The 21,804-nt window shown below is 44.2% G+C and overlaps 1 protein-coding gene and 1 non-coding gene across 2 annotated transcripts; one reads left to right on the forward strand and one right to left on the reverse strand.

Annotated features, from left to right (window-relative positions):
• Positions 1 to 255: 255 nt before the first annotated feature.
• mogat3a (monoacylglycerol O-acyltransferase 3a) lies at positions 256 to 14,187 on the reverse strand. Its single transcript, XM_070929651.1, has 9 exons — positions 14,094 to 14,187; positions 12,478 to 12,656; positions 12,317 to 12,377; positions 11,356 to 11,499; positions 10,241 to 10,371; positions 4,649 to 4,692; positions 4,454 to 4,544; positions 1,426 to 1,534; positions 256 to 1,216 (listed from the first exon to the last, which is right to left on the reverse strand). The coding sequence occupies exons 1-9, from the start codon at positions 14,185 to 14,187 to the stop codon at positions 1,062 to 1,064; spliced, it is 1,008 nt and encodes a 335-aa protein (XP_070785752.1). The 3' UTR covers positions 256 to 1,061.
• Positions 4,801 to 4,873, forward strand: trnaf-gaa (transfer RNA phenylalanine (anticodon GAA)). The gene has a single exon. It is a non-coding gene; the product is annotated as a tRNA-Phe (tRNA).
• Positions 14,188 to 21,804: the final 7,617 nt, after the last annotated feature.

A 21,804-nucleotide genomic window follows, 5' to 3' on the forward strand; every position in this document is an offset into this window, starting at 1 on the left:
GTTTCTGCACCTTTCTGTCTTTGCTGCTGTGACTTGTAAATTTCCCCGCTGTGGGATAAATAAAGTCTAAGTCTAAGTCTAAAAGTTCAACAGAAGAAACTGTTATTGTGTCTCTTTGTTGGAGTGTTTCAGTCTGGCGTCCTCTTGTGGTCGCTTAGCTTCACTGCAGCTAACAACAACTGCCTGTTACAGCAATCTGCATCAGAGCCTCCACCCTGAAAACTCATTCATCTAAATACTAAATACTCAGGAATCTGCAGGACTTCAACTTCTTTTATTTATTATTCATTAATTTCCATCATCTCAAACTGTCTGATCTCAGTGTTGTTGGATCTGAACTGCATCATCTCCTCTGGATCTTTTAATGTCACTGTGATGTCACACCAGACCTCTGTATCGCCCACCTGTCAATCATCTGTTAAATCATCATGTGATGTCACTTTATGACACAGAATCATCTTTACATCACTCTTAAACGCACCGTGAAAACTCTGTTAGCATACCCCATTTAAATCTATGGGCAAACACTGTTAGCATTCTTCACTGAAAACATTCAGCTTTGAACACAATGTTAACATTCTTCAGTAAAGTCTATGGGTGCTGCTAACAGTGTTAGCATCTACTAGCAGTGTTAGCATCCACTATACATCCAATGGTTCCTATTAACACTGTTAGTATCACCTAAAACCCATGAGCTCCATATAAACCAATGGCAATGTTAGCATTCTTTAGTGAAATTAATGTGTTCTACTTGAAATGTTAACATTCCCACTTTAAACCAATACGCTCTGCTCGCAGTGTTAGCAATGTAAGCATGCTCCATTTACATCAATAGGAGATGCTAGAAATGTTAGCGTTCTTCAGTCAAACCAAGGTGCTCTGCTAACAGTAATAACGTTTTCCATTCAAATGAATGAACTCTGCTAGCAGTTTAACAGTTTAACATCCACAGCTGGAACAGCTCAGGGACAGCTGAAGGTCATATGTAGGTCATGTGTTTATATAAAGGTCAGATTTCTGTCATATGTAGGTTATGTGTTTATATAAAGGTCAGATTTCTGTCATATGTAGGTCAGATGCTGGTGGTCGTTGAGGCCATAGGTGTGTTTGTGCTGCTCGAACAGTTCAGTCAGACTCTGCAGGTAAAGTTTATGAAGACACTCGATGTCCTCACTGCTGGGACTTGGAGTCTGGACTACCGAGATCGGCTTCCCCACTGAAAGCAGGAGGGGGGGGGGGGGGGTCAGTGACATGGAGGAACAGCAAAACAGAATATATACAACAAACAGTCTCGATGCTAAGTGCTGCTACGACCACAACATCTCCTTAAACACACAGTATGGAAACTGATACCCATCATCTCTGACTCTGGTTTAACGTTAGATTAACGTGTTAGGTTAACGTCAGATTACGTGTATGTCATACCGACGGTGTGGATGGGCTTCCTGTAGGGCATTAGTCCAAAGCTGTACTGGAAAACTCCTCTGGCATGAAACAGAGGCATCGCTACTCCCATGATGCTCTGCAGTCGGTTCTGTGGACAAAAGACAACATACGAACTTTCACCTTAGCTTAAAGTTTGTGTTTACTTGTGATTTCAAGTGGCGATTCTGCTTTGTTCCTAGGTCACTATTATGTGGTTGCTACGTTGTTTCTAGGATGTCATTGGTGATGCTCAGTGGTTGCTAAGTGGTTGCTAGGGTACTATGTTGTTCCTAAGTGGCTTCTAAGATGTTGCAGGTGGAGGCTACAATAGAATTACATGATTGCTAATCAGTTGCTAAGATGTTACACAGTGTTCTAAGTGGTTGTTAGGGTGTTGCTATAGGGTTGCTAAGTTGTTTCCTACATTGTAGGATAGTGGTTGCTAAGTTGTTGTTAGGGCATTATTAAGTGGTTGCTAAGTTGTTCTGAGGATGTGACATGGTGGTTTTAGGTTGCCAGGTGGTTGGGAAGTGCCTGTACTGGCTGGTTGTTTGGGTCTGATCCCTCTCCCTGTTCACAGTGTAGTCAGGACTTATTTATTTTATTTATTTACTAAATCAGAATCAGAATCAGAAACTATTTACAGCCAAGTAACATACATTACAAGGAATCTGCCGTGGTCTGATGGTGATTTAATATATAATCCAACAGACAACAAACATGTAAAAATATAAAGGTACATTTTTGAAATTGAAAAAGTTGAGTATTTACAGGTAGAAATTAGTAGTAATTAGTAGTAAACCAAGTATTGTTCATTTCTATCTTCATTAATGTTTCTGTTGCTTTTTCCTGATGACACCATCTTGTTTCTTTCACAAACATTGTCCAGTTTAAATGGTTCAAACTGAACAAACTTTATTAAAATCAAGTTTTATTTTATGAAAAAGTTGGAAAAATCATATTCATTTAGTTTGCAGTAAGAGAACAAAATCAATTGGTATCATCAATAAAATCAATTTGGTTCATCGCAAATGTTTGTTAACTCTTTACTTCAGTTGAGTTTACCACTTACTGGGACCCTTTACTAAAAGACCTGATATATTTAGTATTCGGATCGAACTCTCAGCTCGTCTGTGATTTCAATGTTCATTCTGAGATGTGAACAGACTCTTCAAGAGACAAAACCCGCGTAAAGCTGCTGGACCAGACTCCATCTCCCCATCCTGCCTGAAGCGCTGCGCCAATCAGCTGTCTCCGGTGTTCACGGACATCTTCAACACCTCACTGGAGACATGCCACATGCCAGCCTGCTTCAAGGCCTCCACCATCATCCCCGTCCCCAAAAAAACAGGGCCCACAGGATTAAATGACTACAGACCCGTCGCCCTGACCTCTGTGGTCATGAAATCATTTGAACGCCTGGTCCTGTCCCACCTCAAATCCATCACAGACTCTCTGCTGGACCCCCTGCAGTTCGCCTACAGAGCCAACAGGTCTGTAGACGACACCGTCAACCTGGCTCTACACTTCATCCTCCAGCACCTGGACTCCGCAGGATCCTATGCCAGGATCCTGTTTGTGGACTTCAGCTCTGCCTTCAACACGATCGTCCCGGCTCTTCTTCAGGACAAGCTCTCCCAGCTCAACGTGCCTGACCCCACCTGCAGGTGGATCACAGATTTCTTGTCTGACAGGAAGCAGCACGTGAAGCTGGGGAAACACGTCTCAGACTCGCGGACGATCAGCACCGGCTCCCCTCAAGGCTGCGTTCTTTCTCCTCTACTCTTCTCCCTGTACACCAACAGCTGCACCTCCAGTCACCAGTCTGTCAAGCTCCTGAAGTTCGCGGACGACACCACCCTCATCGGACTCATCTCTGGAGAGGATGAGTCTGCCTACAGGTGGGAGATTGACCACCTGGTGACCTGGTGCAACAGCAACAACCTGGAGCTTAACGCTTCAAAGACAGTGGAGATGGTTGTTGACTTTAGGAAGAGCACAGCCCCACCCGCCCCCATCACCCTGTGTGACTCTCCAGTGGACACTGTGGAGTCCTTCCGTTTCCTGGGCTCCGTCAGCTGAACATCAGCTCCCTCATCAAGAAAGCCCAACAGAGGATGTACTTCCTGAGGCAGCTGAGGAAGTTTAACCTGCCACAAAAAATGCTGGTTCACTTCCACACCGCCATCATAGAGTCCATCCTCACCTCCTCCATCACCGTCTGGTACGCTGCTGCCTCCACCAAGGACAGACGCAGACTGCAGCGTATCATCCGCTCTGCAGAGAGGGTGATTGGCTGCAACCTCCCATCTCTTCAGGACCTGTACTCCTCCAGGACCCTGCAGCAGGGAAGATTGCTGCCAACCCCTCCCACCCTGGACACTATCTGTTCGACCCCCTCCCCTCTGGCAGGAGGCTGTGGTCCATCAGGACCAAAACCTCCCACCACAAAAACAGTTTCTTCCCCTCTGCAGTCAACCTGACGAACTTACATTGACACCCCCCCCAAACACAAACACAATTTATACGTTATATTAACGTACATCACCCCTGTCCCCACTGCGTTACATTAACGCACCCACCCCCTACTGGACACTCTACTTTATTCTGGTCACTGCACTGTTTGTTATTTATCTTATCTTATTTTATTTTTTTTCTTATTCTTATTTTAGCTTTTATATTCTACTTATTTGTTATCAAAACAATATCACCTTCAGACCACAGCAAATTCCTTGTAATGTATGTTACTTGGCAGTAAACAGTTTCTGATTCTGATTCTGATCTGATCTGATCTGATTCTGTTTCCTATATGAATGTATTTTTCGCGTTCTTCTACGTTTATTTATAAACCAAATATTTAAATCTGTTCATTTCACCGTGAAATAAAAACCAGCAGACTACAACACAATCACAAACTGTCTGTTTGCTCTCTCTGATAAATTACTTCTTTAATGCATTATGAGATGCTTTGTTTTATTATTGTTTGTGCAAATAAATAAACCAAACCTGAAACAGTGTGAACTCTGACCTGCAGCTTCCTAAGAGGAGAGCCGGTGGGATTCTCCATCTGATCAAACAGCTCGTTTTCTCCAAAAGAAAAGACAGGAACCAGCTGAGCTCTGCACACACACACACACACACACACACACACACACACACACAGTCAGTGTACTGTTTGTAGCTCCACCGATCTGTGCCCGCCCCCTTCATAAGCTCCACCCACCCGTGTTTGAGAGCCAGTTTGATGAAGCCCTTCCTGTTTCGGACCTGGGAGGAGAAACAAACAGTTGTTCAGTCCACGTAAAAAAGAAAAATTTAAGTTTTTTGTTGAGTTTTTTCCTGTGATATTATTTTAAGGCTTCTTACTGACTTTTAGCCGAAATAGCTCAGTTGGGAGAGCCTTAGACTGAAGATCTAAAGGTCCTTGGTTCGATCCCGGGTTTCGGCAGCAGGTGGTGCTTCTTCAATATGTTACAGATGCCCCTGTCTTCTGTACAATTTCCCCCCGGGGATCAATAAAGTATTTCTGATTCTGATTCTGATTAATTTCACATGCAACATCCAGCAAGCTGCGATGAACTGCCCATAAATAAACACACTGGAAATCGTAAATGGACTTAAACACTTATATAGAGCTTTTCAACCTTCACTGTTCCCAAAGGCTTCACAGCTCGGTCTCGGCCGCCATGCAAGGGTTCAGGACACACCAACATGTATATGGTGGGAGCTGGGGCTTGAACCCAAGCAATAGTGCTAACCACTGCACCACCATGCCACCCATCGACTGACGAACCTGACGACTGAATGATGTAGAATTAATTCTTGATGTCTAATTCTTTTTCTGTAAATATATATTTCTGTCTTTTTATATGATTATTATTTGTTTATTTTGTGTGTCTCTTGTTGTCATTTATTTTATTTTAGTTGATTTCAAGATGGCGCAGACAGTCTGTTGGAGCGCATTGTTTTGCCTTGTTTTGTCTGTTGCTGGACAGCTGCTGGACCAGACTCCATCTCCCCATCCTGCCTGAAGCGCTGCACCGATCAGCTGTCTCTGGTGTTCACGGACATCTTCAACACCTCACTGGAGACATGCCACGTGTCAGCCTGCTTCAAGGCCTCCACCATCACCACCGTCCCCAAAAAAACAGGGCCCACAGGATTAAATGACTACAGACCCGTTGCCCTGACCTCTGTGGTCATGAAATCATTTGAACGCCTGGTTTTGTCCCACCTCAAATACATCACTGACCCTCTGCTGGACCCCCTGCAGTTCACCTACAGAGCCAACAGGTCTGTAGACGACGCCATCAACTTGACCCTACACTCATCCTCCAGCACCTGGACTCCGCGGGATCCTACGCCAGGATCCTGTTCGTGGACTTCAGCTCTGCCTTCAACACGATCGTCCCGGCTCTTCCTCAGGACAAGCTCTCCCAGCTGAACGTTCCTGACCCCACCTGCAGGTGGATCACAGATTTCTTGTCTGACAGGAAGCAGCATGTGAAGCTGGGGAAACACGTCTCAGACTCGCGGATGATCAGCACCGGCTCCCCTCAAGGCTGCGTTCTTTCTCCTCTACTCTTCTCCCTCTACACCAACACCTGCACCTCCAGTCACCAGTCCGTCAAGCTCCTGAAGTTCGCGGATGACACCACCCTCATCGGACTCATCTCTGGAGAGGATGAGTCTGCCTACAGGTGGGAGATTGACCATCTGGTGACCTGGTGCACAGCAACAACCTGGAGCTTAACGCTTCAAAGACAGTGGAGATGGTTGTTGACTTTAGGAAGAGCGCAGCCCCACCCGCCCCCATCACCCTGTGTGACTCTCCAGTGGACACTGTGGAGTCCTTCCGTTTCCTGGGCTCCATCATCAGCCAGGACGTCCAGTGGGAGCTGAACATCAGCTCCCTCATCAAGAAAGCCCAACAGAGGATGTACTTCCTGAGGCAGCTGAGGAAGTTTAACCTGCCACAAACAATGCTGGTTCACTTCTACACTGCCATCATAGAGTCCATCCTCACCTCCTCCATCACCGTCTGGTACGCTGCTGCCTCCACCAAGGACAGACGCAGACTGCAGCGTATCATCCGCTCTGCAGAGAGGGTGATCGGCTGCAACCTCCCGTCTCTTCAGGACCTGTACTCCTCAAGGACCCTGAGGAGAGCAGGGAAGATCGCTGCCGACCCCTCCCACCCCGGACACTATCTGTTTGACCCCCTCCCCTCTGGCAGAAGGCTGCGGTCCATCAGGACCAAAACCTCCCGCCACAAAAACAGTTTCTTCCCCTCTGCAGTCAACCTGACGAACATGGCCAAAGTCTTGCACACAAGTGTTACATCATCTATGAAGACTAATGAGCCCATCCCAGAAGAAGCCATGCACGCACTGTGTTTCACAGATGAGTTTGTATGTTTGGGATCATGAGCAGATCCTTTCTTTCGCCAAACTTTAGCCTTTCCATCACTTTGGTAAAGGTTCATCTTTGTCTCATCAGTCCATAAAACTTTGTCCCAGAATGTTTGAGGCTCGTCTCTGTACTTTTTGGCAAATTCCAGCCTGGCCTTCCTATTCTTCTTGTTAATGAGTGGTTTGCATCTGCTGGTGTAGCCTCTGTACTTTTGTTCATGAAGTCTTTCAGTAGATTGTGATACCTTCACTCCTGCCCTTTGGAGGTCATTGCTGATGTCACTAACAGTTGTTTTTGGGTCTTTCTTTACAGCTCTCACAATGTTTCTGTCGTCAACTGCTTCTGTTTTTCTTGGTCTAACCGTTCGACGTCTGTTACTTAGTACAACAGTGGTTTCTTTCTTCTTCAGGACATTCCAAATGGTTGTACTGGCTATGGCCAATGTTTGTGCAATGGCTCTGATTGATTTTCCATCTTCTCTCAGCTTCGTAATTGCTTGTTTTTCACCCATAGACAGCTCTCTGGTTTTCATGTTGGTTACACCTCTAACTATAAATGCCGTCTGCACAGGTAAAACCCAAATCTGAAACTGAACGTAGACATTCAGCGCTATTTATTGTTTGAATAATCAATGTGATAGGACACACCAGGGCAACAAAACACCACTGTCAATCACATGTTCCAACACTCCCATGAAAAATGGGTTGGTTCAAACAAAAGGTATTATCTTCTAAGTTGTGTATCAGATCCAGATGTAAATAGCTGGAAATAAAAGCTGAAATGTTGATCTCTTGTCTCATATTCATCTTTTGATGTCAAACCCAAGTGTTTTCAGTCTACAGCAAAAATAAAGGAATTGGCCTCACTGTTCCAATACTTTTGGAAGGGAGTGTATCTGATTATGCTAAGCTAACTGACGCTATTTGCTCATTTAGTTAAAAGTTATCAGCATAATGTTTCATAATTTGAGGTCTGTTGTGTTATTTTAGTGAAATGTAATTTAAAATCTTCCAGATTGACGTCATTATCAAACAGAATTGATCAAGTTTCAGGTCAGATATGTAGACCGTCCTCCATCTTACCGCTTTTACTCTTCACAGCTCAGATATTAGCATGATAACATTAGCTTTGTCAGCTGGTTCAGTTAGCCACACAACAGTTACACCTGAGGCCTGAGGATTAGAGAGGTAACTTCAGGGTTAACCCTGTGGTTCACTTCTTACCTGGGTACATCACCATGGTAACTAAAATAAAATAAGATAATCCTTTATTGATCCCTCAGCGGGGAAATTTGCATTGTTCCAGCAGCGTACAGGACACTGCAATAGAGACATAAGTAGACAATCAAGATACACTATATTGCCAAAAGTATTGCCTTGACTCGCATATGAATTTAAGTGACATCCCATTCTTAATCCATAGGGTTTAATATGACGTCGGTCCACCCTTTGCAGCTATAACAGCTTCAACTCTTCTGGGAAGGCTTTCCACAAGGTTTAGGAGTGTGTTTATGGGATTTTTTGACCATTCTTCCAGAAGCGCATTTGTGAGGTCACACACTGATGTTGGACGAGAAGGCCTGGCTCTCAGTCTCCGTTCTGATTCATCCCAAAGGTGTTCTGTTGGGTTGAGGTCAGGACTCTGTGCAGGCCAGTCAAGTTCATCCACACCAAACTCTCTCATCCATGTCTTTATGGACCTTGCTTTGTGCACTGGTGCACAGTCATGTTGGAACAGGAAGGGGCCATCCCCAAACTGTTCCCACAAAGTTGGGAGCATGGAATTGTCCAAAATCTCTTGGTATGCTGACGCATTCAGAGTTCCTTTCACTGGAACTAAGGGGCCAAGCCCAGCTCCTGAAAAACAACCCCACACCATAATCCCCCCTCCACCAAACTTTACACTTGGCACAATGCAGTCAGACAAGTAACGTTCTCCTGGCAACCGCCAAACCCAGCCTCGTCCATCAGATCGCCAGACGGTGAAGCGTGATTCGTCACTCCAGAGAACGCGTCTCCACTGCTCTAGAGTCCAGTGGCAGCGTGCTTTACACCACTGCATCCGACGCTTTGCATTGCACTTGGTGATGTGTGGCTTGGATGCAGCTGCTCGGCCATGGAAACCCATTCCATAAAGCTCTCTACGCACTGTTCTTGAGCTAATCTGAAGGCCACATGAAGTTTGGAGGCCTGTAGCAATTGACTCTACAGAAAGTTGGCGACCTCTGCGCACTATGCGCCTCAGCATCCGCTGACCCCGCTCCGTCATTTTACGTGGCCTTCCACTTCGTGGCTGAGTTGCTGTCGTTCCCAACCGCTTCCACTTTGTTATAATACCACTGACAGTTGACTGTGGAATATTTAGTGAGGAAATTTCACGACTGGACTTGTTGCACAGGTGGCATCCTATCACAGTACCACGCTGGAATTCACTGAGCTCCTGAGAGCGACCCATTCTTTCACAAATGTTTGTAGAAACAGTCTGCATGCCTTGGTGCATGATTTTATACACCTGTGGCCATGGAAGTGATTGTAACACCTGATTTCAATTATTTGGATGGGTGAGTGAATACTTTTGGCAATATAGTTGTAGTAACTGGAGTATAGTAAGTAACTGGAATATAACCTGCTCCGGAGAAGGTTATGTTCTGTGCAAAAGTATTGTCATCAGTAAGGCATTACCCTACTGTACTGACAGTAATACTGTAAAATAACTTACTTTCAAATGAAAGTAACAAGTACTCTATGATATTTTGAAAGTACCTTGGTAAACACTGACGTTAGAACGAGGCAAAGTTTGACCTTTGAACAGCTGCTGCAACAGACAGTTTCCACACTGCAGAGTCTCAGAGAGTCACAGGGGAATTGAAGAAGCTTCTCTTTGGAAAGTTGTTTCTTTATTTCATCAATTACTGATGCAACACATCGCCTTAGACTGGTCTTAAATTGTCAGGTTAGACTAGTCAAATTAAGCCTGTCTGTTGGATAAATATTAAGACTGACTTAGTTAGGTAAGACAGTTCGGCACCTCTCCCCCTGGCTAAGCCTGAGGCCTAACGTTACTGTGGTGTCATTAGACTATTTTACAAATGTATTACAGTAATTAATGATGTTACCTGTTACTGTCTGACACTGACAGTAGAGACGCATCAGGCACCAGGTACTCCCTTAACTCTGCTCTCTTGGCCTCCAGGAACCCCCCCAAAACCATCAGCTGTTTCTCCAGCTTTCCTCCAGCAGACGTTTTTCAGCAGATTTAAAAAGTCTCGCTGTTGCATCTGCCATTTCTTCTCTTCTGTGAAGTGTCTCATTTCACCAATAATGCATTGCATGACAGACTACCATCAGGTGACCGAGCTCAACTCTGTTTAATAATAATATATGAATATATGAAAAAAAATTACCTGTAATGTTAATGCTCCGGGTCGAGCGTCCAGAGCCTCTGGAGCTCCGCCCACCGCGATGACAGCAACGTTACCACCTTCAGGACGACTGACCAGGTACGACAGGCTGGACTTACAGCTCGACACCAGGCCTGATAGACAGACGGGTGACAGACAGACAGGTTTATATAGAAAGGCTGGACTTACAGCGCAACACCAGGCCTGATAGACAGACAGGTTTACATAGACAGGCTGGACTTACAGCGCAACACCAGGCCTGATAGACAGACAGGTTTACATAGACAGGCTGGACTTACATCTCGACACCAGGCCTGATAGACAAACAGGTGAGAGACAGACAGGTTTATATAGACAGGCTGGACTTACAGCTCGACAGCAGGCCTGATAGACAGACGGGTGAGAGACAGACAGGTTTATATAAAAAGGCTGGACTTACAGTGCGACACCAGGCCTGATAGACAAACAGGTGACAGCCAGACAGGTAAATATAGACAGGCTGGACGTACAGCTTGACACCAGGCCTGATAGACAGACGGGTGACAGCCAGACAGGTAAATATAGACAGGCTGGACGTAACATTTTCAATATGAAATACACAGAAAATACACACTTTACTCCAAGTCTGCATATCATGAAAAGAATACATGTGTATTTACATGTACATATACACACACACACACACACACACATCACATTTAACCTGAAATAATAAATAATAATTAATGATGAAACGGATCGATCGCTGCTGATCTGGAACAAATGAACCCATGTGACCCTGCTCTGACAGCCAATCAGAGAGCAGCTTTCTGCCTCCTCCTGCACTGACCTGTCACACAGTGTTTACTCAGAGCTGTACAAACAGCTGATTGAGAAACTCAGACTGACTGAGAGCAGCAGAATCCAAAACCTCTTTCAGACCAAAATCTGGTTCAGGAGTTTCAGTTTCATCTTTTATTAGAGAATCTGCTATTTGATAACAATCTAAACCAACTATCTATATCTATGAACCAGCAAAAACAAAACCACAGATTCTATAATAAATGACCGAAGATGACATTCGTCAGGTCTCTGTTAGACAGACAGGTAGACAGACAGGTAGACAGACAGGTGTGTACCGCCACACATGACGTAGTCTCTGAAGAGTGGGACCCTGAACCAGAACGGCAGCATCAGCAGGTGAGACTTCAGTCCAGGAAACAGACGAGTGAAACCTGTCGCCTCCGTACAGAAGTTCCCAAACCCCCCCGCTACCAGCACACCTGAGAGACAGACAGACAGACAGACAGGTCAACACCGTTACCAGCACACCTGAGAGACAGACAGGTACAGACAGGTCAGCACCGCAACTAGCACACCTGAGAGACAGACAGGTACAGACAGACAGGTCAACAGCATTACCAGCACACCTGAGAGACAGGCAGGTACAAGCAGACAGAGAGACAGGTTAGCACCCGTACCAGCACACCTGAGAGACAGACAGGTACAGACAGACAGGTCAACACCACTAACAGCACACCTGAGAGACAGGCAGGTACAGACAGACAGACAGACAGACAGACAGACAGACAGACAGGCAGGTCAACACCGTTACCAGCACACCTGAGAAACAGACAGGTACAGACAGACAGACAGGTCTACACAGCTACCAGCACACCTGAGAGAAAGACAGGTACAGACAGACAGACAGACAGACAGACAGGTCAACACCACTAACAGCACACCTGAGAGACAGACAGACAGACAGACAGACAGACAGGTCAACACCGTTACCAGCACACCTGAGAAACAGACAGGTACAGACAGACAAGTCAAGACCACTACCAGCACACCTGAGAGACAGACAGGTACAGACAGACAGACAGACAGACAGACAGACAGACAGGTCTACACAGCTACCAGCACACCTGAGAGAAAGACAGGTACAGACAGACAGACAGACAGACAGACAGACAGACAGGTCAACACCATTACCAGCACACCTGAGAGACAGAGAAGTACAAACAGACAGACAGGTCAACACCATTACCAGCACACCTGAGAGACAGACAGGTACAGACAGACAGGTGTGTTTCTCACCATGTGGATGAAATCCAAAAATGTAGTTTTTCTTTGGATCCAGATCGACAGTTTTAACCAGCTGGAGACACAAATCAATAATTAATGATCAGCCTGATCGGTCATGTATTGATCTCTTCAATATCAGTACTGATTGATCAGATCAATAAACCTGACTTCACCGTTAGAGGGAAGTAGTCCCTGAAGTAGTCCCAGATGCTCCAGGTCCTGACCCACTGTGACCTCCGACCCCCGCTGGTGGGCGTGTCCCAGTCCAACCACAGCCAACCAGCATACAGGAGGGCCACCATCCACCAATCAGAGAGAGCCAGGAGGACAAAGGCAGCCAGACAGCACTGAGCTGAGAGACAGACAGACAGACAGACAGCACTGAGCTGAGCTGAGAGACAGACAACACTGAGCTGAGAGACAGATGGGTGATCAGACCGACAGACGGGTGATCAGACAGACAGACAGCACTGAGCTGAGAGAAAGACATGTGATCAGACAGACAGCACTGAGCCGAGAGACAGACAGACAGACAGACAGACAGCACTGACCTGAGCTGAGAGACAGACAACACTGAGCTGAGAGACAGACGGGTGATCAGACCGACAGACGGGTGATCAGACAGACAGACAGCACTGAGCTGAGAGACAGACATGTGATCAGACAGACAGCACTGAGCCAAGAGACAGAGGGGTGATCAGACAGGCAGATGGGTGATCAGGCAGACAGACAGACAGACAGACAGACAGACAGTACTGAGCTGAGAGACAGACATGTGATCAGACAGACAGCAGCTAACGTTAGCCATGATGCTAACTGATGTATTCTAACAAACATGTTTAGCCAACATGAAACGATGTAACGGTACAAATCAAAGGTGTATAACTAGCAGCGGGGGACAACTAGCTGTGTGTAACGGGAGCTAAACTAAGGTTAGCCAGCTACCTGTAACTTAGCTACGCTGCATGGATCTGGTGTAAAATGGTAAATGGTAAATGATCTCACTTATATAGCGCTTTTCAACCTCCACGGTTCCCAAAGCGCTTTACAGCTAAGTCTCATTCACCCATTCACTCACACATTCACACACCAGGCCTGGAGCGACTTAAGGTTCAGTGTCTTGCTCAAGGATCGAACCCCCAACCCGCTCTAAGAAGAAGAGAAGAGTTCATCAAACCAGCCGACAACAGTCAAGTCAAAGGAAAAGATCAATATCTGTATTGATCAGTTGATCCTCCGAAATTTACACTTTGTCCCCAACGAGCTCATTTCACTCAACATTCAGAGTCTGTATGATGTGTCATGTAATAGATGGTGACATAACATATAAATAGAATGATTATAATGTAATATAAAGGGATATTAAATATAAGATTTAATATATGAAGAATGTCACATATGAAGAATAAGTTTTTGAGATCAAGACGTGTTTAGAAAATGTGTTCAAATCTTCATTTTGTTCATTATATCGACAACTTATTCATATTGTCTTTGATGTTGTGAAGACATGAGGTCACTGATGAAGAACATTTCCACCATGATGAAGACCTCTGTCCCTTCAGTCCCTGTTAGCTTCCTCTTCAAACATATTCAGATTCAACTGGTCTGGGATCAGGTTCTGGTTTGAATTTAGATTCTGTGCGTGTTTCACTGCTTCCTTCAGATCCTGATCCAGATCCTCTCAGAGTTTGTCTAAAGATCACTGTAGTCAATACTGCAGATTCAAATTGGCGCTGAAAATGTGTGTGAGACAGATAGACAGGTGATCGGACAGACAGGTGTGTGTTACCTAAAGCCAGGAAGGAGAAGACCCACTGCAGCGTCGCAGCAGTCTGAAGTCTCCTCTGCAGCGGGACGTTCAGTGGGGCGAACTCTATCTTCATGCCGGCGGTCGCGCTCTTTGGCTTCTCTCTCCGTCTGTCTGTTTCTGTCTCTCTTTCTCAACCTGTGTGTGTGTGTGTGTGTGTGTGTGTGTGTGTCTCTCTCTCTCTCTCTCTCTCTGTGTCTGTCTGTGTGTCTGTCTCTCTGTCTGTCTGTCGGTGTGTCGCTGATTCTCCAGCAGCAAACAAACAATATTTCTTTGTCACTTAAAAATGAACTTCAGTCAAATCTTTCCCGACAACTTCCCTCAGACACGAGCACCCCCCTCTGTGCCTCCCTCGTCGTCTTCTTCTTCTTACTCTTCTTCTTCCTCTTGTTCTTGTTTTACCGGCTCATTAGTGCTGTACCGCCACCTTCTGCTCCGGAGTGTGAATCAGACTTAGACTTAGAATCTGAAGGAACGTTCACACACACACACACACACACACGCACACCCCTGTATCCCTTCAGAAAGCTCACAGGACCCTAACCCTGTCTGTCACTCACCCCCCCACCCAGACGCTCGCTTCCTTTGTCTCCTTTTTCTTTCTGTCTTGTTTGTATATTTAGTAATTTATCTGTTATTTCATTGATTTAAATGCAGGGTTAGGGTCAGTCTGCTGTATTTGTTTGAATTTTATTCTTTCGTTTGTGAAAAAAATTATAGAAAATTATAAACTGAAATAACAGTCTAATAATCTAATAATAATCTAATAACATAATATAATAAATGCTCATGTCAGTGAAGCATTGACTCTTCATATTAAACAGTGCAGTTACAGTAAACTGATCAGAGATCTGTTTTTATTCATAAATTTTTTTAACTTTAAAAATAACTTTTAGAGTTTCAATCAGGAACTGAGCTTAATGACGTCTTGAAGTATCAATAAAGTCAAACATGTTTGTGATCAAAGTCTGTATGATCATAAAATCACCATGGTTACACTGTGTGTTACTGTGTGTGTTGCTTCCTGTCCGTTGCCATGGTTACACCTGATAAGGTGAGTGTGATCCCGCCTGTCTCAGTTTAACCCTTTAACAACCTGAATATATATATATATATATATATATATATATATATAATATGTTTATATATACGAGCACCAACACCATACTGAGATAACTTTACGCACCAGGTCACTTTTAGATTTCATATTCTAACTTTATTTATTTATTTATTTGAAACTGACAATCAAACGAATCTAAAACTGTGAATTATTTAAAAATACATGAACTGCAAAAATATGTTTTAACAAACTCTTTCTGAACCCAACAGACATAAAACAAACAACAAAGAGAGGTTTTCCTCTGTTTCCAGTCATTTTTATTCCAGCAGAGAAGAAGAAGAAGAAGAAGAAGAAGAAGCTATATCACATCTCAAACATTCACATCAAAATATAAAACAACATCAATAACGGAACAACATGCAGAAACACAGAGTGCCAGAAAACAGCTGACTGGCGTCACCATGGTTACAGCCGGCTGATGTTACTATGGTTACAGCTCACGCAGAGATGCACACAACAAACTGTAAACTGAAAACAGTTGAAGTTTAAAGGTTCAGTCCTGTAATATAATGTCCTCTGTGGCTCTGGTGGAGTCAGGTGCATCATGGGAAATGTAAGATCCAGTGTTTTTGGAGTTTGACCCATACAGGACTCAGATTGTCACCACGCTTAAACACTTCAAACTGTTTCAAAACAAACTAAACAGTTAAAAGTTTCCAACATGTTCCAGCAGGAGGACATTTGTCTGAGTGAGATGTTACTCTACCATAGAGGATCTCAACGCTTCACACCTAAAGGTTTTCTAAATAAAACAAGATATTTTGTAACAGCTTCTGAACACCGCTGTAGGATCAGGTTTCTCTGCTGGTCTGAACTGTCAGGTCCTGGATCAGAGGACTCAATGTGGCGCAGCTCTGGCTCCTTTGGTTTCGAGAGAGTCAGCTCTGGCCCAGTGTCGGCACCCGGACACCAGAGTAGACCAGAGTACCTGTTCTGACTGTGGTAAGAATCTGGCACAAGTCCAGAATCTCTGTGAAACTAGGAAATCCTCAGTGAGGTTCAGTCTGGTTTTTCTCTCTGTCCCCCTTCAAACTGCAGCGGATTCTAATAAACTGAGACCGTCTGCAGTACCAGAGTCCACCTGCAGAGTGAGACATCCTGTCTGCACACTTACTGAACATCTAGTCTCATCCAGACCTCGTCAGACTACTGAACGTCAAGTGGTCTCAAAACACATCCAACAAAGAAAAATAGAAACATTTGAAAATCAGAAATAAAACCTCTGGCACTAACAGGAAGTGATGTCATGGCATGTTCTTCTGTTACACACAAGTGAGGAGCTGTTCTTAAATCTGATTGGCTGACAGGGGAAGAATTTAGTATATGCTCAACTACATCTAGACTACCTTCAACTAAAGCTGGACTAAACTGTAACTAAACCTGGACTACATCTGAACTGAACTTACACTGAACCTCGTCTGTACTGGACTGAACTTTACCTACACCTGGATCCACCTGGACTAAATCTGAACTCAACCTGGACTACACTTGGACTACAACTGGACTGAATCTGCATTAAACCTGAGCTACACCTAGCCTACGCCTGGACTCAAAGTGGACTACACGTGGACTGAATCAGGGCTACACCAGGCCTGGTCTGCACCCGCACAGCACCTGAACTACAGTCCTGCTGCCACACACAGGGGTTTTCTTGAGAGCTGGATCAGGTCTGATAGTTACCTCCGGCAGCAGTTTGTGCCGGCAACATCGATTTAATTTGATCAGATCCACTTCAGTCACAGGGGATTCAGACCTGCGGGGGAGACAACAAGGTGTGTCACAGGGTGGGAGGGGCTTTTTGTGAGGTAGGAGTGGTCTGTTGTCAGATGGGAGGGGCTTGTTGTCAGGTGGGTGTGGTCTGTTGTCAGGTGGGAGGGGTTTGTTACCTTTAAGTTTGTTACATTGGCGGTTTTGGCAGGACAGCAGGGTGAGAAACAAACCAAGCAGCAGAACCAGGATCAAAGAAAGAACTCTGCAGAGACAAAAACAATGAAATAATGTTTCATCACAGAATAATGTGTTATGGCCCCGCCCCCTTACATCACTTGCCAACAGCTGATTGGCTGATCACTCAAATCCAACTCTATTATTCACAGGATTTGAGTTTTGGTGAAAATCTTGAACTGAGTCACGTCAGTCTTTCCATCAGTTCAGCCAATCAGAGACAGTCTTCAGTCTGGATCATGGCAGAGGTGACTGACACACCACACGAACATTAAAACACAACTAGACAGATTAGTGACCAGATCAGGTTTCAGCTGGTTGCCTGCAGACTGTCGGTCTAACTGGTAGACATGATTGGTCTAACTGGGAGACTTAAAGTAAAGTCTGCTTCAACTGACTCACATCCAGGTCAACTGACATTTCTCCTTTCAATTCTTCACTTCAACTGCTTTCAGTGTTTACACTTCAGTCCACACTTGAAGTGGCAATCATTTCTGTGTGTGTCAACTGACACTTCCAGCTCAGTTTATATGATCTCCACTGACATTTCAACTCCTAGCACTTTCACTTCAACTTCAACTTCTTTCAGTATTTCTATTTGGACTTCCGCTTCAACTACAACAACTGTTTCAAACTGCAGCAGCGAGCACACATCATCTTTCTTGATGTTTGTGGCAGGTGGAAGTTGTTTCAGTGTTTAGTTGTAGAGAATGTAAAACGTTTGTTTGTAATGGAGATAATTCATTATTTTAAATGACTGGGATCATAACCAGAAAATTTAATGTAAAGTAACAGCAGAGATCTGCAGCTGTATTGGACTAAATGTGACCAAATGTTATTATCAAACAGATTTTGTATTTACATATTATGAAAACATAAAATCATAAAACCACTGGGAGCTTCTGGAGTTTAGAAAACAATTTTCACCCAAACAGACAAAAATCAAGGTGATTGATTCTTACATCACAGTGAGGATGATCCACACTTCAGGAGTAGACACTATAGACAAGAAGAGGAAGAGGAGGAAGAAGAAGAAGGAGAAGTGTTTTGAGACAAAAACAAAAAGAGAGGAGACATCAGAACTTCAGACGTCTTGAATCTAATTTGTCATCATGGAGGAAGTGAACAGTTCGCTGCGCTCAGGTGAGTTTACCTGGAGGTTCAGAAGGTGTCACGGTCTTGTTTCCACACAGCGAGTCAGCGAACGTGAAACATTGAGCTAGTGTGTCCTGAAGAGCAGCTGCAGGACACAAAGCAATCAATCCATTTCCAATCAAACTGGAGGGTTTATTACCAATAAATACACATTCAAACAGTAAACAAATCAAACTCCAATAAGAAGCAGGAACATGTGATCAAGATGTTTAACCCTTTCACGCATAGTGGTCACTACAGTGGACAGCTATTCAAAAGCTGTTTTCTTGTATATGCATGGGTTTTAATGGTGTAGTTGCACATCAACCACCACAGTGGACGCTAGTGCGTCATCCCATACACTGCCACCCACTGGCCAGCCATTGTAAGCGCAACACAAATGTCTCAAAACCAAGATGGCCAACGGAAGGCCAGAAACGCTGAGCAGCTCAGGAATACCTTGCCAATCCTTCTATAGTAGGAGACCCTAAATAAATTTATAATTTATAATAAATAGTAAATAAAATTTGGTAACATCAAGTAACAACTAAGGAGTAATACAATTGTTAAAATTTCCATTTTATTCATTGGTGTGTTAAATACATATTTCTTCAGTTGAAAACTCAAACGCATGCTGTCCATGCATGTGAAGAACTTTGTGTGAAATGAACATTTGAAAAAAATTAAGTTAAAATTTTTTTTTCATGCCTAAAGAGAAATAAAAACACTTCGTCAAAATCCTGACTGAGGCTGTCATAATTCATGCATGAAAGGGTTAAGGTCCATCAGTAAACTGTGTCTCATCTGTTTGATCACCACTGTGTCCCCTGTCTGAAAATGAACTCCAGCACTGGTAGACGATAAAGATGATGACTGAGCGTTAACTGATTCAGACTCTCTCACTGCTGCTGCTCTGCTCTTCATCTATCTGTTGCCATGGTGATCACAGTATCAGAGCTCCAATGATGAAACCTGCTCTCTGGAACAGGCCCCAGGTGTAGAAGTGTTGTCTTGTTATGGTGTAGGTGTGTTTACCTGAGCAGTCAGTGCACCGTTTACACTGGACTCCTTCACTCTTCACATTATTTACAGAACAGTTCTTCATCACAAAGTAACCTGCAGATTAGAAACAGGAAGTCAGAGACAAACATCTGTTTTATGTCTCATTTTATTTTCTGGACTGTGATTTGCTCAGTTACCTTCTGGACACGTTGGACAGCCGCTGGGCTTCGGCAGGTGTTGTGCAGTGCTGGGGTCAAAGGTCATCTTCAGCAGCAGACATGCTATGCTCACCTGGAACAAAACAGAGACTGAATACCTGAACACCTGCTTCTTCTTCTTCTTCTTCTTTAAATGTGTCTTTACGTCTCAGCTGACCAGAGTTCTGGTCCCCGTTAGTCTAAAACTGTAAACAAGCTCTATTTTCATTCTGTCTCCTAGCAACAGCATTCCACCCAAACACTGCAGTGACCTGAGGAAGCCCCTCCCCTCCACACCTGTCTGCAACAAAACACACCAGAGCACGTGTTGCGTTCGGATGTCTTTCACTTTTTATAAACCCATAAACGAATAACGTGGTAGGTTCAGGGACCACCTCAGACCAGGACTAGATTAACAGGAAGACTCCAGAGACCTCAAACTCAGAACCACCACAGATGCCAAGCTAACCCTAACCCCCCCCCAGACAGTGAGAGGAAACAGTCAGTCACCTGCCAGCACTCACCTGTAGTCCGTCCATGATGCCGCCACAGTCTCACCAATCAAAGTGACACAAATAACTGATGCAAGGAGGTTTTTATCAGCGAGAGCCGCTCCCACCTCCACAGAGGGGGGGGCTTATCCCAGCTTCCCGCCCCCTCTCTCTCTAGTAGTCCTGCCCTCTGACGTCACCTGAACCGACATCAAACACACCTTTTTACAATCAGCTGGATTCACTCTTTACAGTGATGTTAGGATCAGGATCAGGTGTCAGGATCAGGATCAGGATCAGGTGTCAGAATCAGGATCAGGTGTCAGGATCAGCTGTCTGTCTGACACTGAAGTTAGGGACTGTCTCTAAAGTGCTGCTAATTGAACAACAGAGCTTTTCAGGTTTTTGTCAATAACTTTCTCATTTTGTAAAATAAACTTTTCAAACAAACTTCATTTCAATCTGGACATCCTCTGACTGCTTCGTCTGTTTTTAATGATGCAATAATAGAGCTATTATGGGCTGTTATTTGAGTTTTCTAGTTAGTGTCATAAACAGAACAACTTTATTTACAACTTCCAGTTTTTAGAGAAAGACTCAGTAGTTCTTCCACTAACCTCCTGTTTCCACTGATTCCAACAGACACACAGCTTTTATTTAGACTCAGTTTAGTTTTTTCTTGAAGGTGGGGTTCAAATACATTTTATTATTAGATTAATTCAGGTACATGTATGAATGTCAGTAGAAAACAATGTAATGCACAAAATGAAGCAGGGTAACTATGTATAACAACATCCGGTATAAACCATGCCCACTTTCACGATTAATTTATATTGAACCTGATCACATTGTCCAGGAACAAGAGGGGACAGATGAGACCACACACAGGTACAAACCTGCTACCTGAGTCACATGATCTCTGTGGATAAATCTGTAATATCTGAAGATCAGTGAGACAGTTTGCAGACATGTAGTGTATTCAGGTATGTCCCAGGTGTGGGCTGTGGTGACGTCATGGTAGTAACCTGCCCCTACCTGTCCACCTGTCCCTCCTCTGTCAGCACTCCCTGCTCAGAGCTGATGTCACATATAAAACATTACCCACAAGACCTGTTCATCCAAAATCATTAAAACAACACTAAAGTCTCTCACAGCTGTTGTAAGAAAGTATGAAGTTGTTTTTCAGTTAAAACACTTGCAGCCTTCAAGCAGGAACAAGTTTGTAACGTCTGAATTCTCCAGTTATAATTCTAGTGTAGACTCGGCTGCTGGTGTAGAGGTGGCTGCTGAAGAGGTTCTTAGATGTTATAAAACTATACCCCCACCCAACGCGGATATTACATTGAGTGATGGCTGTTCTACAACCTAATCTTTAGGTTTTTGAACGGCCTCCCAAAATCTACATGCAAGACCGTCTTAGCCTGCTTAGGGAGTCTAGTTACGTTCCCGGAATACCACGTCTCTAGGGCCTATATAGTCGACTATGTGCCAACGGCCGGATATTACCAGGAATATCTGCGTATGGTAGGTGTTTGGAGATTGGTGGTACCCCAGTAAGACCCTGAAGGAAAAGATCAATAGTGGGGGAGGTCCACACTGAAGGGTGGCAGACACTCACCTGGTTTTACACTGGGCCACCTCAAAGGCCCTAATCCCTAATTTAAAATTTAGAGATATTTTTAGGAAATCCCTCCCTGTGTCCCAACTATTCAGAGAACTTCTATTCAATTCAATTCAATTTTATTTATATAGCGCCAAATCACAACAAAAGTCATCTCATGACACTTTACAAAACAGAGCAGGTC

This window comes from Enoplosus armatus, chromosome 23 (assembly GCF_043641665.1).
Source record: "Enoplosus armatus isolate fEnoArm2 chromosome 23, fEnoArm2.hap1, whole genome shotgun sequence".
In the NCBI taxonomy this organism is placed as follows: domain Eukaryota; kingdom Metazoa; phylum Chordata; class Actinopteri; order Centrarchiformes; family Enoplosidae; genus Enoplosus; species Enoplosus armatus.